Genomic DNA, 18,167 nt, shown 5'->3' with positions numbered 1-18,167 from the left:
CAGTCTCAATCAATATTTATTCATTCACAATCTCATAGTCTGATACCTCTGACAAAGTTATTTGGACATAATAGATATATGGAAGAAGTCATGTGTGGGTACCAGTATATTCTGCAAGGAAATAATGCAAAACCTTCATTTAAACACAATTCTATGCATGCCTAAGCAGAAGTAAGTTTCACTGTGTTGAAAGCATGCATCATATCTTCCCTACATACACTTACTTGGAAGTAAGCACCATTGAATGGTGTACAACTTATTCCTGACAAAACATGCAAGTGATCATGCTGTTAGTGGTCCCTTCCCACTTTTGTCATTTAGCATCCTGACTTCCTGCTTCTTCTGTATCTAAGAACCCCAATTCAGACCTTATTTAATGATACTGGAGCCTGATGACCAAGGAAGCACCTGCCATCACTGCTAACCCCTGCTAACTTGGCAAAGAGGCACCTTTTAATGTGGCAATTCTCTTTATTTAGCAGGGGGAGAGTAACTGGCCCTATCCACCCCCAGCACAGTACTTCCAGTGACTGTTGCTGGTGTGTGTCTTATGTTTCTTTTTAGAATGTGAGCCCTTTGGGGACAGGGAGCCATCTTATTTATGTATTATTTCTCTGTGTAAACTGCCCTGAGCTATTTTTTTGAAGGGCAGTGTGGAAATCAACTAACTAACTCATGCTTACAGAGTTAGTCACTTCATTATTCAGCCTGTAATAATGAGTGATGCACCAGGAAACTGAATGAGGGACAGTGCACTATACACAAGTACAGCCTCCATAAATAACATCTGAATAGGGCTAAATAATCACAGGACCACTTGGGGGCTTATACTTTATCTGTGTTAATCTTTTTGTCACCACAGATGAAAAAATGAAGCAATAAAACAGTTGTCCAAGGGTTTCACCATAGGCCTAGTTCCCACAAATACTATTTTTGGGAACATCATCATTATTATCATCATCTACATTTTATATCCCGCTCTTCCTCCAAGGAGCCCAGTAGCTGTGTACTACATACTTAAGTTTCTACTAACCCTGTGAAGTAGGTCAGGCTGAGAGAGAAGTGACTGGCCCAGAGTCATCCAGCAAGTATCATGGCTGAATGGGGATTTGAACTCGAGTCTCCCCGGTCCTAGTCTAGCACTCTAACCAGGTCCACGACACTATGCTGGCTCTTACATTTACATTAAATCTTGCATTTACAGTAAGACACTAATTTGGGAGCTGGCCTTGTGATGAACTACTCAGCAACGCCTTTACCATCTCAATTGCACATCTATAGTGACACACAAAGTGACACACATGGATGGAAAATCTGCCCCCAAAGTGATCAAATGAATCTGGAACATAAGTCCTCAACATGGTTACATTAAACATATCCTTTAAAATCCTTAATGCACAATATAGCACTATATAATTTATTCCCCCCCTTTCCCCAGAATATAATGGATAGCACTTCAAACCAGTATAGATCTTTTATATATGTAAAGTGTTAACACACCACTGACAGCTATTCCAATTTACTGCTAACTTAGGCTTGCAGCCCAGTTTGGATAGATAGCTGACAACTTTGCTTTTATATCAGGCTGTGTTCACACAGCACAGAACCTGACATTCCCCTAGCCCAGCATATGGAGGAGGGAAGCTGAAGTTGGTGCTGCAGAAGATCACATATCTTGGTTTGTTGAAAGTAGCTGAGTTGAGCCAGAATTATGCCCCGTGGCTGGGCCTCTCAGCAAGGCCCTGGATGCTATCCCAGCCTGCCTTGTGCTGCCTCACAGCCATTGGTCCTGATGGCAAAGCTGTGTGTGTGTGGGTGGGTGCGTGGGGCTGGCTCACCTGGAATGAACCAGAGGTTCGTGAAGAGCATTGTTTCAGACACAACGTGCACCTCAGTGGGAGCAGCAATTGGTTTGGCAAGCCAGCTTCTAAACCTGGTTACACATCTTGGTTTGAGGCCCTGAGTGAACCTCAGGTTTCTGTCTTGGCATGTGTTCAGACAGTCAAAGACAAGTTAGTTACCGACTTTGCAAGTAGGTTCTGCTTTACGTGTGAACCCATCAACACAGAACCTGAATGTGTACCCTCCCTCTTCTGCATTTGTAACCAGTTTACCTTTACAGGCTTTAAAGAATATTAGTGTGCTTTTATCCCCATTCTGCAGGAATAAAACTGAGGCACAGAGTGGATGCTTGCCCAGGTTTGCACAAGAATACAGTAGCTGAGCGGAAAACAAAATCCAAGTTTTTTATATACCCTGCCAGCTTGCGCCATCCCCTGCATGTCATTGTGGAGCAGAGTCAGTGTGGCTTTAAGGGGATTTTAAATTGAGCAAGGAATGGCAAGATCAGATTTCAGATCCACTTGAACAATGTCCATGATATTTAGCCACATTTAATTAGGAGAAGCTGCAGAAAGCTGGGGTCAGGCCTGTAAGTATCACAGCCCCAAACATGCATTCCTTTTGCCCGTCATCTTGCCCCTCTTTCCACTTTGAGAAGCTGTTGATGTCGAAAGGAGAGTTTGGCTCCTTTCCAGTCCATCATGTGTATCCACTCGGTTCCCTATGCAGTGAGCTCACACGGCTGAATTTGGCACATCCCTTTAATCCTCCTGGTACAAACTGATGTCACCAATAAGGGCCTTTTCTTTCTTTCTTTTTTAAAACTCCACTGCAGCACCCAGACACAAGTGAAGCTGGGCACAGAGGAGAGCTCACACAATTGCAGCCCAAATATCTGAAAGAAAAACAAAGCTAGACGAGAAGAGATGCTTAAAACATGGCTTCCAAACAGAGTCATTGCTCACTTAGCTCTGCAAATACTTTCTATATATATATTTCAGGGACTACACTAAAATATTGTAAGACTGGAGTGCGTTTTATTTTCTCTTCCCGAAAATGCTGCTCTTTGGTTTTTGCTTGTTCACATTATTGATTGGCATTTCCAGGACAAGGAGGAAAACTGGTCAGCATCTGCATTGCCTTCCTGCAATCACAACAGGAAGGGGGCAAAGAGTGGCTATAAACGGCTCCCCTTGGGTTGTCTTGACTTGTGGAAGGCAATGATCCATCACAGCTCCCTCTTCAATGTGGTGATACAGCCTTCCTCTTTCCCACTTTAACCCTGAGGTGCTGGAAAGGAACATGTAGATAGTGGCAACTCTCTCTTACACACAGTGCTGCAGTGTTGGTTACTGTACAGGTGAAACTCGGAAAATTAGAATATCGTGCAAAAGTCCATTAATTTCAGTAATGCAAATTAAAAGGTGAAACTGATATATGAGACAGACGCATTACATGCAAAGCGAGATAAGTCAAGCCTTAATTTGTTATAATTGTGATGATCATGGCATACAGCTCATGAAAACCCCAAATCCACAATCTCAGAAAATTAGATTACTACATGGAACCAAGAAGACAAAGATTGAAGAATAGAACAATATCGGACCTCTGAAAAGTATAAGCATGCATATGTATTCAGTACTTGGTTTGGGCCCCTTTTGCAGCACTTACTAACTCAATGCAGCGTGGCATGGATGCTATCAGCCTGTGGCACTGATGAGGTATATGGAAGACCAGGATGCTTCATTAGCGGCCTTCAGCAATTCTGCATTGTTTGGTCTCATGTCTCTCATCCTTCTCTTGGCAATGCCCCATAGATTCTCTATGGGGTCAGATCAGGCGAGTTTGCTGGCCAATCAAGCACAGTACACTGTATACTTTTCAGAGGTCCGATATTGTTCTATTCTACAATCCTTGTCTTCTTGGTTCCATGTAATATTCTAATTTTCTGGGATTGTGGATTTGGGGTTTTCATGAGCTGTACGCCATGATCATCACAATTATAACAAATTAAGGCTTGACTTATCTCGCTTTGCATGTAATGCGTCTGTCTCATATATCAGTTTCACCTTTTAATTTGCATTACTGAAATTAATGGACTTTTGCATGATATTCTAATTTTCCGAGTTTCACCTGTATAAGGTCCCAGGGTCAGTAGGAGCTCCCATCAACCCTACATGTAGTCCTTCTAATTGTTTATTGGGCCTCTGTGACGTTTTGGCCAAAGCGGAATATTCTGCACAGTCCCCCTAGCTAGCACTTTGAGGAGGCAGCCATTCTCACCATGCCGTGCTGTGCTTCATCCAGTCCAGTCCAAGGCTCTGGCTCACTAAGGGAAACAAAGCCCTTTGGCACCATCTTGGCCGTCGTGTACAGAGTGCTGGGAAGTGTAGCCCTTTCCACTGCTTTCCTCCTAGAGCTCATGGTAGGGTTCCGACTCTCTTAAAAGGCCCTACCAGCACTGGAAAAGGCACAGTAATGTGCAGAAGTCAGCACAGTGGAAAATGGCTCTCACATTGCAAGTGTTGAGCCAAAATGACCCCCACACACACACACTTGTACAGTAATGAAGATCACTGCAGTACTATATGCGTTTACTCTTGAATAGGGTCATTCTCAGATGATTAGTGCAAACATTGTTAGGGATGCTGCTGCACCCCTCTCACCCGCTACTTTTCCATACAGACCTTTCATGTGCCCACTGACAGTGATGGAAAGATGATACCGTTTGTGGTGGTGGCAGCGGTGGTCATACACTGCTCTGCCTCTTGCACGGTGTAGCCTGCAGATTTTGTCCCCAACGTGATTTCCTGGGCTGTCCTTTCCAGTCCCCTTGGGGCAAAGCTGTCCTGCTCTTCAGCTACTATCACAGAGCACCGAACCTGCAGATCATCGCACAGTGGCAGAGCACAAGTCTTGCATGCAAAAACAGTTTAGTGCCAGGAGAAAGATTTCAGGTAGCAGAACCGGGAGAGAATTCAGATCAGCAATCCTGGAGAACAGGATTGGGCTGGATGCCATTTCCTGCACTGGGCAGGGGCTGGACTAGAAGATCTCCAAGGTCCCTTCTGATTCTAAAATTCTATAACTTATTCCGATGCTACAAGGCAGCCTGTCATATTATACTCTTATAGGGGTGTGTACAAGAGTTTCAATAGAAGTTACTCCACTTGTTTGAATCCTTAAAAACTTAATGTCGTGAATGAAATGATTACAGTAGTAATTTGTTTTATGACGACTGGTGGTTGGTTTCGTTTCTGTGTTTGTTGTCATAACAAGGGGGCTTACCATGAAGTGTGGCAGCAAGCAAGGAGCTCTTTCTTATGTTCTTGAGTCATTTAGAGCTCCTTGTGGCTACCACCTCTGGCATGGACATTTGCTCCCTCTCAGTGGCCTGGACCTTGCTTCCTTCTGTGGCTGTGTGGGGGAAAGGGCTACATCCCCTTTCCCCACAACGTCCTGGAATTAAGCAACATCCAGGGAATTGGGGTGGGTGGGAATGGTCACCACTAGAAGCAATAATCAATACTAGCTGGGCCGGACACAAAGCATCTGCACCTCTAGTTCTCCCCCATTCCTGCTGCTGCCACCCCCTTCCCCCCCCCCCCCCCCACGCTCCTATCCCTGGTGCTGCTGCTGCAGGGCCATCCTTCCTTTTGGCCAGCCGGCAGCCCGGAGATGGAGTGCGCTGCCCTCTCCACCGCCCACTGGCCAATTTTGCCCGCCCACTGGCTGACCACCTGGCCACTACCCTCCCTTTTGGCCGGCAGGTGGGCTGGACAGGGAGTGCGCTCCCCTCTGTTGCCTGCCCGCTGGTTTTGTCTGCCTGCCAGCTGCCACCTTCTTCCACCCGGCAGCTGGGCCATCCTTCCTTTTGGCTGGTATGCAGGCCAAATTAACCACCACCACCACCCATATTAATTGTAGTTACACTGAGGGCAGCTGGATTCAATTGAAAGTAGAACTAGAGTGGTTTGTTGGGTTTTTTTTGCAGAGAAGCAAAGCCACGACCCCTGGGGTGGCCCAAGCTACTGTGGCACCTGAGAAAATGCTGCCTTGCCCCATGTCCCTGGTGGGGCCAGCCCCATCTCAAAACTGACCCTAGAAAGCTTTGAAAGTGGTGGCGGGTGGGGGCAGGGTGGAGGGAATGTGGCCAGCAGATCTATCTCCGTGGGCTTCTAGTAAGCTTTGCAATGAGTGTGAAGGGAGATGCTCCTTGCAAAGGTCTGATCAGCCCCAAGGAGCTGCCCCACTGGCAGAGGAGAGGGCCTTTTGCCACCCTGCTGGTGCCCCAATAACCAGCTGCCTGAGGCGACCACCTCACTTTGCCTCATGTAAGGGCCGCCTCTGCACTGGTTTCAGGGGGAGCCCACGTCTTCATTGCTTGTAGTTTTTCTTTACTACTGGGCTGTATGCAAGACCATAGAAGCAGACACAGCAATCAAAATAGGGTGCTGCTGCTTACCTTATCAAAACTAAGGGGCATTGCAGGGCAGTGGTATCTTTTCTATGAAGCAAGGGTGTTCTAAAATGAGGAGAAGCCCTGTGAAACTAGCGGCATCCAATTAAACACCTACTAATCTCTGAAATGCAATACAGGGGTAGATATCACAATGACAGTGTTGTTTAAAGAAAAATAGAAAGCATACAACATGTTTCAGGTTATGTATCTTTGGTTCATCCACCTAACCAAACAGCTGAGTGGCAGCAAAGGTTCAGAATCGCACACGACACCACATACATTTAGACAGGACCATTAAACAAACATACCAAAAAATATGAATATCTATACAAGCGAAAGGGTAACTTCATTCTTTGACTGTGTGCTTATAAGTGTCCAGCCTTTCACTGTAGTGCCTCCAAAGGAGAGGAATTCTGTAAGTGTGGAAAGCCAGTTTTCAGTAGAGAAGAATACACAGCCATACCAAAAAATGCAGCACACTTGTTTACTTTATGTTTAGGGGCTTTGTAGTCTCACAGTTCTATTTGCTATTGGATCAGCCTATAGACTAATGTCCACATTTACCCAGAACCCCAGGTTTGTGTCAGCGATTACTACTACTACTTATACACTGCTTTTAGATGAACACATTATTTAAAGCAGTTTACATTAAAAAAAGAAAAACTCTGAGATGGCTCCCTGTCTCCAAAGGGCTCCCCTATGTTTCTAAGAAGAAGCACGGGGGAGACACCAGCAGCAGTCACAGGAGGAATGCTGCGCTGGTGGGGCCAGTTGCTCTCCCCCTGCTAAATACAAGGGAATCACTCATTTGAAAAGTGCCACTTTGTCTAGTTAGCAGGGGATTAAGTAACTTAATCTTAAACTTAATTAGTAACATCTTTAAAAGGTCATTGTTGAACTGGAGAAGGTACAGAAGAGGGCAACCAAGATGATCAGGGGCCTAGAGCACCTTTCTTATGAGGCATGACTACAACATCTGAGGCTTTTTAGTTTAGAAAAAAGACGACTGCGGGGAGACATGATAGAGGTCTATAAGGTCATGCATGGTGTGGAGAAAGTGGAGAGAGAGAGATTCTTTTCCCGCTCACACAACACTAGAACCAGGGGTCACTCCATGAAATTGATTGCCAGGAGGTGTAGGACCAACAAACGGAAGTACTTTTTCACACAACGCATGATCCACTTGTGGAACTCTCTGCCACAGGATGTGGTGACAGCCAACAACCTGGATGGCTTTAAGAGGGGTTTGGATGACTTCATGGAGGAGAGGTCTATCAATGGCTACTAGTCGGAGGGCTGTGGGCCACCTCCAGCCTCAAGGGCAGGGTGCCTCTGAGTACCAGTTGCAGGGGAGTAATGGCAGGAAAGAGGGCACGCCCTCAACTCCTGTCTGTGGCTTCCAGCGGCATCTGGTGGGCCACTGTGCGAAACAGGATGCTGGATTAGATGGGCCTTGGGCCTGATCCAGCAGGGCTGTTCTTATGTTCTAACTTGATGTGCAGCTTGAGCCCTCTCTTCCTGCAACTATTAGTCACAGAGCCCTGTGGTTGTCTTTGGTACCACCTCTGTATATATAAAGGCAGTCATTAGGTGACCATTGGGAAGGCACCTAGGACAGGCATAAGAAATATTTATTTATTTAGTTTATATACCACCTGACTCCAAAGGCTCTAGGTGGTTCACAAAAATAAACACAAGACCAAAAAAACCAAACTTAAAACAGTAATTTAAAACAATTTTGAAAACTCAACTATTACTAAAAGGCAGGCCAAAAATGTGTCTTAATGGCTCTTTTGAAGGCGGGGAAATGACTTGATTATCAAGCCAGAGGTTGCTGTTCGAATCCCTGCTGGTATGTTTCCCAGACTATGGGAAACACCTATATCGGGCAGCAGCGATATAGGAAGATGCTGAAAGACATCATCTCATACTGCACAGGAGGAGGCAATGGTAAACCCCTCTTGTATTCTACCAAAGACAACCATAGGGCTCTTGGTCGCCAGGAGTTGACACCGACTCGACAGCACACTTTACCTTTAAAGCTGTTAAGCCATGAATATCTATAGGGAGCACATTTTACAGCCCAGGAGCAACTACAGAGAAGTCCCACCTCCCCACCCACCCGGGTCGGTGGCATACGGAGACAGACCTCTCTCGAAGATCTTAATGTGCAGTGGGGATCATACAGAAAAAGGTGCTCAGCCAGGTAAACTAGTCATACAATATGCATATTTCCTACTTGTATCTCACCTTTCTCCCATTATGGGACTTATGGCAGTTTAGATGGAGTGCCCAAGTGGTCAGTCATCCATCCAGGCACGGACCAGACCTAGAATGGCCTACAACACGATGGCTGTATCATGTGGCCATGCCTAGAGAAGAAATATAATGTGTCTATCTCCTTCACTGTCTTGTTTCATGCATCTGACAAACTGGACTCTAACCCACAAAGGTTTACTGTATTCCACACTACACATGTCTTTAGGGTGCTACAGGATTCTCTGAAGTTTTTGCTGCAGTAAACTAACACCACAATCCTGTGTATGTTTACTCAGAAGTAAGTCACACTGTGTTAAATGGGGCCTACTCCCAAATAGGTTTGTGTATAATTGCAGTCTACCATGGATACCTGTTTGGTAATTATCAACTGCTGTCTGTCTTCATTTCCCACCCATATTAAATAACAGGACAAATGCTGCTCTTTCAATACAGTACCAAACTTTCAATTTAGGCAATAGAGATGGAAGCAATTTTTTTCCAATTTTTCATACTGATGAATTAACCTCATATTTTTGCAAGGTAAGCGCTGAACATTTAATTGGAGCAAAGAAAAACCTTCCTAGGTTTGTATCTACATTGTATCCATCCGTATCAGGCATTCTAAAAACTAATCTCTTCCTAAATTAGTCTATATGCTAGTAATAATTTACCAATAAATACCAGGAAAGCAAAGGGATTGGTTTTGTTTTAAACCAACTGAGTGATACCTCTATTAGCTTTTGTTATTTTAAGGAAGTTCAACCTCAACAATAGTAATAGACCAATTTAATTACTCCTGGCTCGTGTAAATCCTAAATGTTACAAAAATGGCTGGAAACACTTTTTAAAAATGCAGTGCAGATTGCCTTTTCCCTTCTATGTATTCCATGCCACCTACCGGGGAAAAAAAAAGTCTTATTTAAAACTTGCGAGTTTCCACAGCAGAGCGACGGCTTTGCAACCCTTTGAATATTGCCTTTCCCTGGAAGCCTCAGTAACCCCGCATAGCACAGATTAAATCAAGGCAAGTACAAAGCTCCGGGCTGTATCGTTTTCTTTGGGGCGGGGGGAAGAGAAGCAGAGAGGAAGAAAGGGACGTTGCTCCAAAAAAGGCACATAAAATCGCTTTCTAAAGATACATATACGCTAAGATCACTAAGCAGGTTTTGCCTCGTTCAGATGACTTTCTCCCGTCCCCTCTTTAAATATGCCCCTTTGAACAATATCATTGAACTTTAATGGGCGTACATGTGCTTGTAGTTTATATTAACTCTGGGGTTGAGTTTTCCTTCTTCCACTGTTTTTTCCCCAGGACACTGACCTAGCCTTTAATTGTTTGGTGATAGGCATGTAAGGGGGAGGGGCGTTACTTGTTTATTGGAACAGCACAGTTAAAAAAAAAAAATCAACCCAGGCGAACAGTTTCTAGTCCCCCCTAAGGATGTATCCAAACAGGCAGCCAATCAGCGCTTACACAGCTTTTTCAGCTTGTCTTTTTAAAGGGGCAGTAGCAAACGGGTTATATCACATTTAAAGAGAAAGACTCATGTTCATAATACAAAAAGCTGGGGAAATGTTGCTCTCCCACTTTCTGAAGAGGTTCTAACTTTTGGCTCTAGGAAAGAAATTAACCTCAAATGTGGGTCTTTAACTCTTAATAGGGATGGGGCGAGTTATTAAGGAAAAAGACACCTTTTCTGGAGGTACACAGCCCTCGTCAGTTTCATCTCTGGGTTTGTATAGTTTTTAAAGGCCTCCTAAAAGGTTTGCTAAATAAAGCTGCCTTGTGCCTCCATCTCGCAAATATATCGGAAGAGCGACGGCGAGGCTCTCAATTTTTGGCATTTTGAATAGCTCTTCTTGGTATTAGGGCAATCCTGATTCAAAGCAACATTTTCTCCCCAATGTGTTAGTCAAAGTAGCCAGGCTTCTGAAAAACAGGGACACGACATTGCTCCCCCCTCGCCCCCGGTACAAAAATAGCCTTAAGGGGGCCGTGAGTAGTACTGGGGGTGGGGGAAAAAGAAGAGAAATGGAAAATTTAGGGAGCATGAGAAGGACGTTTAACAGCAAAATCCTAATCATGTTTACTTGGAAGGAAGTCCTACTGAGCTCAGTGGGGCTTATTTCCTAGTAATTATTTTTAGAAGCGGGCTGTGAAAGCAAATGACGATATTACTACCACAGGAGAAGACTCAATTTTAAAATATCCACCACCACAGATCAGATCCCACTGCTCCATAGTAACACTACAGTACAGACAGTGCGGGGAGAGTGGGAATAAGCCCCACTACCTAAAGTGAGACTTACTTCCCTGCATAAGCGCCACAGATGTGCCTTTTACTTTATGCTACCATCTGTAAGACGAGTAGTCCCAGAGTGAAGTATACCGGTGCATTCTGGAGTTAAGGGGTTGGAGGATCGGAGCTTCAGTCTGGCAACAGCACTAAGGAGAGTGAGATTAAAAGGTAACGGGGTAGAGGAAAGAAAGAAAGCGGGGAGGGTAAGAAAAAAGACGGCGGGGGTGGGGAGAAAACCGGGGCGGCGGAACGAAGAGAAAATAGAGACAATGTTGCTGGAAAACGGAAAAGAACGAGTAAGGTTAGGATAAAGGTAAACCAGAAAAAGGCAAATGCAAGCATGGAAGGAAAATGGGGTAGAGAGAGGGGTGGGGGAACTGCACTGGAGTGAGTGGAAATGGTATGATGATAAGGAGGAAAGATGTAGTCAGGTTTGAAGCAGAGAGGCATAGAGGGGAAAGGTGAATGGGGAGAGAGAGACACAGCGGGAGGCTGACTGATGGTAGTAGAGCTGGGATTAGGGGAGGGTACCTGGGTTGAGGAAGGCAGCTAGATCCCAGCTCAGCCCCTAGGCAGCAGAAGGAAGAGCGGAAGCCCCCCCTTTCAGCCAGGGGGACCCTTTAGGAAGCAGCCGCAGCTGCGCCTATCTTTGCTTAGTACTGACCGGTCGTATCTCCCATGGTGCCACCTTAAATGTGCTGCTCAGGGGCGGAGCAGCCCTTCCCCCCGCAGGCCGCCGATTGGCCGGAGAATGTATCCATTGTGGAACGTTGACGCCCGCCGCGTTCCATCCCTAGTGTAGCACGTTCGGTTGAGCCGGGGGCAGCCGCGGTGGCGGCAGCAGGAGCAGCAGGGAAAGAAGCAGGAGCCGAGGACAGGGGCAGGGCGATGGGGTCGAGGCCGGGGTTGGGGCTTTGACAGCTGCAACCAGGGCGAGTGGTGCAGTGGCGGCAGCAGAAGCAGCAGGCGGCAGAACCTGGGCAAGTCACAGCTGGGGGAAGGAGCGAGGTTTGGGAGACCGAACAGCATCGGAGAAATCCAGGCAGCGGCGGCGGCGGCAGCAGTAGCGGCAGCTTCGATTTCGCCTCTTTCTTACTGCGGACCATGTTCGCCAAAGGCAAAGGCTCGGCGGTGCCCTCGGATGGGCAGGCTCGGGAAAAGTAAGCGTCGAGGCAGTGGAGGGAACCCCGGGGAGATGGACATGATTTCCTCATGCAGGCGTTCTTCTCCTGGGCTCTTTATTGTCTTAGGGGAGCTCGGGCAGCTGGAGGGAATGAGTCTGGAGGCTGTGAGCCAGCCAGGGGTGGCTGGCGGTGGGGAGAGAGAGTTATTCCCTCCTTCCCGCCACGGTTCTTCGGCGAAGGATTAAGCAGATGGGTATAAAAGCAAAGGGTGGCGGATATAAAACCACGATGGAGGAAAGCATGCAAGCTTGCATCGCGTCCTTTTGTCTGAAGTGCTTGTCCGTCTGTGCAAGTGGAAGGGGTGAAGGGCTTTGTCCAGGCAACGAGCAATTGGTAACCTTCTTCTTGGCTCCCCTCGCTTCCTACCTTGCTTCTCGAGTTTACAAGTTTGGAGAAAGCAGGCGATTTCGTACAAAAGGAATTGGGAGGGACGACGACTTCCCACTGATCACTTCCCCAAAGATCGCTGCCCCAAATTTATCTAGATGTTAGTAGAGAAGACCCCCAAAGCCAGCTCTCTGGGTGCAGAAGCCTTCAGTTTTGAGGCTGGGGATGTTGCATGGATTTGGGGCATGTGCCTCAAGAAGTAGTTCATTTTGTTTCCTGCCCTGAACTAGTATCAACTTCTCTTTGAGGTGGGATAAGTGCGCAGGGGAGAAGTCGGTAACGGTTACACTGCTGGGAATCACTTCCCTGGCTTTAACCTGGTTCATCTCCTCTTAAGGAGAGGAGACTTGGCGTCGAAGCGGGACAGTTCCATAAACTCCTGCTCAGTGTAGTAGTGCTGACTCTCTGCCTGCCTGTCTCTTCACTTCCACTTTCATTCTGCCCTTTTACAGGTTAGCTTTGTATGTCTATGAATACTTGCTGCACGTAGGAGCACAGAAATCAGCACAGACCTTTTTATCAGAGGTGAGTGACTATGTTTACTTTTGACCCCCTTTCGTCACCCCTGTTTTAGATAGCCTTTGTTTTCAGAAGCGGGCACAGTGGCCTCCATTTTGAATTTTTTATCACCTTTTGCCATTTATTGCTAGTTGGTTTCAGAGTCTGTTGGGGATAAGGGAGATAACTTGTGCGGGGTGGGTGGGGGAGGCTCTGGCAGAAGGGGCAGATGTGTCTCTTTCTCCTGGTATCTCATCTAACCTATCTGCATGTTTTGGCTGTTTACAGATCCGATGGGAAAAAAACATCACACTAGGAGAACCCCCTGGGTTTTTACATTCGTGGTGGTGGTAAGTGTGCTGCTGCTTTGCTTTCTCTAAAATAGAAACTTTTCTGCTGAACTGGCTGTAAGTGCGGGAAAATGTTCGAGGCAAAAGTTCTGGCTTGATTGAATGTTTCTGTATTGAGAAATAGACGTGAGTTATTCATCCTAGGTAAAATTTGGCTGTACCAAGTATTGCAGAAGGTGGGGGTGGAAAGTAGAGAAAAAGTCTTGAAATCAGTGGAGTGACTTCTTGTCCCCCTTTTTTTGGAGCTGTGTCTAAGCCATGCAAGTAGGTGTTTCTTGTGTCTGCATACATGTGAGGAGTGAGCACAAGGATCCTTAGAACTTAGGAGGCTTATGTGGTTTGTAGGTGAGAAAGATGTAAACAGCATCACTCCCCCCTTGCTCTCCCTGCTCCCTAGTCTGTTGTTCTGATGCCAAGGTGTGAATTTGTGGCAGACTAGATCAGAGGTTCACATTTTGTGTCAGCTTCCTGGTGTGTGTGTGTGTGTGGTGTTTTGGTTTTGGTTTGAAAAATCTTCCTGTGAAGGAACTTGTTAGACCTGTGGATGGAGTTCCAGTTTTGTTTATGGTCTTGAAAGAAGGTTGATCACTTTCCTTAAGCTGGCTCACAGGTTAGTGGTCAGTGGTACTCAATATGCAGCTCTCCTTGCAAATATATGTATTGCTGATACGGATAGTCTAGTAGATAGATTCAGTATGTGAGAGCACTTGTGCAATTGGAAACATGATACTGGACGATAGGGGGAAAAAATTCTTACAACCCAGGCCTAAAGCACATTTCTTGAAAGTGAATCTCATTGATTCCAAGAGAAGTTACTTTCACATGGTGCACTTATGGCATGCCAGTTTATTTTAGCACAGCGTAGGATGCTTCATCATTATCATATGTGATACTGGCTTGTAGTCTAGAGATCACGTCTTGGCTGTGGTGGTGAGTTGAGGAACACATGTTGCTGAAGTGGGCTGTAAAGTTTTCTGATTAGCTTTGGGGGCTGGATAGCAGTTAAATAGGTAAGAGTTAACAGAGTAAGAAGAGGCTGGGTATTGCATTGAACTGAGTACTGCTTTGTTCTGAGCCCATAGAACAGGAAAGTTGAGTGAGTTCTCTTCCCCTTACCCCACTTTTCTGGTCTGTAGTTCACAGCAGAATTTTTGGAAAAACTGTATTTGCCAGTTGCCATGTGTTAATACTATTTGGATTATTGCCCAGTCTCTTACATGCTTGGGGTTCTTGTGTAGCATCATGCCATATGATCAGTACTTAACAGAACTTAAGAGTTGAGAATCAAATGTTATATTAGCATCTGGAGTCTTTGTTGATACTTGGTAGGAAAAAAACCCAAAGCAAGAACAGGAGAACTTTGGTAATTGTGCATTTCCTAACACTTAGCCTCCAGCACCCCACTGCCCCAATAATCATGCTTACTTGAATGCCTGGGGAAGCTAAATAATTAAAAGTTTGCATAACTGAGTGCTGTTTGCATGGAGGGCACACCGTGAATTGGGTTATCTAGGGGGCTTCAATAACGGTGATGCTTATATATGTGTAACATCCAAGACTGAGAATGAAATCAATGTTGTATTGACGGTATGGCATTTAATGTCAAACTGAAACAGCTCTAATGGATTGCACTCTGGTTTAGGCAATAGCTCCAAATGTGGAAAGGGATGTGTTCAGGTTTAATAGAGCAACACAAGGACTTAAATCAGACACATTTGGTCCCATTGAGATGCTGATCAAAAGCATTGTTCAACATGCAGTGGTGTGTAAGGGTCCGAACATAAAGTTCTGTTTGAGCACACAGACAGAATACTAGTACAGGAGAACTCTGGCATGGTGAACATACCCTTTTGATGATTAGCAGAGATCTTGAAAAAGGAAAAGAAAAGAACAGATGACTATTGAGAGGCTCCAAAGGTAGAGATCTTGAACATGCCTAAGTTGAGTTTGGCTTGCTCATTTTCATTGCGATCTGTGCATTAAATCTTTGTATCCCTTAATACGCATCGTGCCCATCTTCATCTTGCCTGTCTTTTTTTTGCCTGTGTTGGGGGAAGCCTTGAATGGAAGAAAAACGAGGTACTTGATGCTCCTCAAGTAAAGAAGATTGAACAAGATTCAGGAGTGCCCTTTGCTACGGAACTGTTGAAATAGTTGGTTTTGTTTGTACCAAGCCTCTGCCTGTCTGTATATTGTACTAGTAATCATAATCATAATCATAATCATAATCTTAATCTTAATCGTAATCATAATCTCTCTCTCTCTCTCTCTCTCTCTCTCTCTCTCTCTCTCTCTCTCCAGTGTGTTTTGGGACCTTTACTGTGCAGCTCCAGAAAGGCGAGATACTTGTGAACACTCAAGTGAAGCAAAAGCCTTTCATGATTATGTGAGTAACACATTTTTAATTCTTTTGACAATAAAGTTATTCTGCTGCAGCACACCAAAGCAAATGTGGTGAAGTAGAGAGAAGAAGGGGTGTTATTACTGTCATTCTGACTTGGTTGAACAATATTTTATAAGGTCTCAGCTGTCTGAATTTAGTTCACATACTTACCTTAAAGGTGGTGCATATTGATCCAGTTAAATAGTCACACATTTTCCTAGTGGTCCACAAGATAAGGAGGGTGAAGGCGATGCAGTGAAGATATTTATCATGTTGAAATCTCATTTGCAAACTTCTGGCATAGGTAAAAAGCTGTATTTGGGAGTGAAATGCTCTTTCAGTGGAGAACGTAATCTAAAAGCTCTTTAAAGCCTGCACGCGTTTAATAATTCGTCAGATGGTTGCTTTATAGAGCTGATAGCTTGGTTCAAAATATAAATACAAAGGCTCTTCATTTTCCTTAAGACTGTAATGCAGGCCTTCTTTTTATTTCTTTAATTTTTATTTGATGTTGGGGGCTCACAAAGTGGCTGCAAGAGGAAACCTATTTTTGAGGAGCCTCGACATTTTATCCAGAGATTGACTTGGAGGTTCAGGATCTTTGTATTTTTCCTGATATAAAACAGTAAATGGTCTATTCTTCAAATTAATGGTTGGGCCTCGGAGGTTAAAGAGCAGGTGCATGTGAGTCAAGCATCTGGAGTTTGCGTTCTTATAGAGAACAAAATGTGTTCCGAGCAACCATAGCACTACAAGCCCCAAGGAGGATAATGTTAGAAGCTTTTTCCTTTGACCCTATCCTGTTGGAGGGGACATTGCCCCAAGCTAACTGTACTGTATTGTTCTGGCTAAACTTTGACTTGTCAGCTTCTCTGATGTGTAGACCTGGCTTACCTGTGATGGCAGAGCACTGATTCCCAGGAGCATGTAGATTTTGATATTTCTGAGAAGGGGAGGTCTGTGGTTCTTTTTGCAACACTCTTTGGGCTAGCTAAAGTAAGATTTGCTAATAAGGAATTATTCTTTTGCCTCTGTCACTTTGACTGCATCACGGCCTACCTTTGTAGGAATGGTAAAAGAGCTGGATTGCAATGGATAGAAAGCAAACTGCTGGTTCCTGTCCAAATTACCATTGAATTGAGGCTCAAAATAATATGCAGGGCAGAAGTTGGGGTATGTATGGAAAGTGAATTGGGCAGCCCACGTAAAAATATATTAGCTAGAAGGAAGGCCCATTGATTCCAGTCAATCTTGCACTAGAGTCTTAAGTTTAATGGAGCATCATGGTAACTGCTTCTTTCTCGCTCTGGCCTGGCACCCCTTTGGTAACATCTGCAGGGAGGAAACACATTAGTTGCTTGGATTATATGGTTACCTCCACATCAGTTGTCAAGAAAAGGCTTCACTGGCATAGAAAGGAACCACATGGTTTACCCAACCCCCATACTTTTGCTCTGTGGATATTATTGAAGCAGTAAGAGAGCTGCCTGGAGGGAAATGGCTACAGTGTTGCTCTGGTAACATGTGAATTGGCCCTTGGGTCTGAGCAAGCATACTTTGGATCACAGCTCTGGGACTGTAGCTTTTGTTCAACCAATGGCATCTAAGATGGTTCTTAATGCAAAGTTTTAAATCCGTGGTAGGCTGATTTCCAAGTGTGGTAGAACATTGAAAGACCCATGAAACGTGTGTTGATCTATGTCTGTCTGTGTCTCGCTTCTTTTGAGTCACAAAGTGCACTTTTGAAAAGAGAATTTAATGTTGAATCCCACAACCTGTAGTTTAATTTTTATCCTATCCTGATGCAACCACATCCGGAATTGGCAGATGGTTGAGCATTGATCTGATGTTGTATTTTCTGTGTGACCAAGTCCCCGAGGAGATCTTTTAACTCTATAGTAAACAGATTTGCAAGTTACTTTTCTGACTTGTTGACATAAATAGTTGTTTCTTGGCAAAGCACTGGTCACAATTTGCAGTAGGAGAAAGCTTTTTGGTTTTAATTTTAAAAAAAGGGTCATAGCACTGCTTGGCCTCAAATTTGCCACTGCCCTAGTATCTAGGGTTGGTTTTGTTTCCTTTGCAACTGTGCCCTGGTTTGCAGCCTGTTTACATTAATTGTAGAACTCAGTGAGAGCAGTTGACTTTGACTTGGAAGAAAATAAATGGATCATAATTGGGGATGTAGCTGGGGAGGAGACACACTGTCACAGGAGATGCTAGTGTCAGTTCTGGGAGGTTGGTTTTTGTTCCCTCACCTGAGTAAGATCCCTGCGAGTAGTGCTTTATTTTCTGTGGGGTGGGGTGGGAAAGTGGCTGCTATTCACTTGAATTGGAAACTATTGCTGCTCTCAGGAACAATAAGAAGTTGGGGACAAAACCTGAAGCGTCAAACACCGGGCAGCTTTTGCTTCCAACCTAGAAGCATGGCCAAGAATGATGGTTTATCTTCAGCTGTAATCATTTGGCTCATTTTACTAGTATAGCAGAGACTTAAGGCAA

At 44.9% G+C, this 18,167-nt stretch overlaps 1 protein-coding gene and 1 long non-coding RNA gene across 9 annotated transcripts in view; one reads left to right on the top strand and one right to left on the bottom strand.

The window, feature by feature from the left end:
• LOC128322422 (uncharacterized) lies at positions 1 to 11,527 on the bottom strand. Of its 4 annotated transcripts, none has more exons than XR_008305709.1 (6): positions 11,395 to 11,527; positions 8,555 to 8,676; positions 6,613 to 6,717; positions 4,530 to 4,724; positions 4,126 to 4,303; positions 1 to 2,737 (listed from the first exon to the last, which is right to left on the bottom strand). It is a non-coding gene; the product is annotated as an uncharacterized LOC128322422 (long non-coding RNA). The 4 variants fall into 4 exon arrangements; XR_008305708.1 differs by having other exon boundaries at positions 4,568 to 4,724; XR_008305707.1 differs by having other exon boundaries at positions 4,126 to 4,724.
• SSBP3 (single stranded DNA binding protein 3) overlaps positions 11,116 to 18,167 on the top strand; it is a 222,379-nt gene continuing 215,327 nt past the window's right edge. The window contains exons 1-4 of one of the 5 annotated variants that reach the window (XM_053243609.1): positions 11,116 to 12,023; positions 12,887 to 12,959; positions 13,221 to 13,282; positions 15,584 to 15,668. In XM_053243609.1, coding sequence (XP_053099584.1) covers positions 11,968 to 12,023; positions 12,887 to 12,959; positions 13,221 to 13,282; positions 15,584 to 15,668 — 276 coding nt within the window. In that variant the 5' untranslated portion in view covers positions 11,116 to 11,967. The remainder of the gene's footprint in view (positions 12,024 to 12,886; positions 12,960 to 13,220; positions 13,283 to 15,583; positions 15,669 to 18,167) is intronic. The other 4 variants (XM_053243608.1, XM_053243606.1, XM_053243610.1 and 1 more) reach the window with 4 other exon arrangements.

The sequence above is a fragment of the Hemicordylus capensis genome, chromosome 4 (assembly GCF_027244095.1).
Source record: "Hemicordylus capensis ecotype Gifberg chromosome 4, rHemCap1.1.pri, whole genome shotgun sequence".
NCBI classification, from domain to species: domain Eukaryota; kingdom Metazoa; phylum Chordata; class Lepidosauria; order Squamata; family Cordylidae; genus Hemicordylus; species Hemicordylus capensis.
Note: the sequence above shows the minus strand (reverse complement) of the source record. Positions and strands in the feature narration are given on the sequence as shown.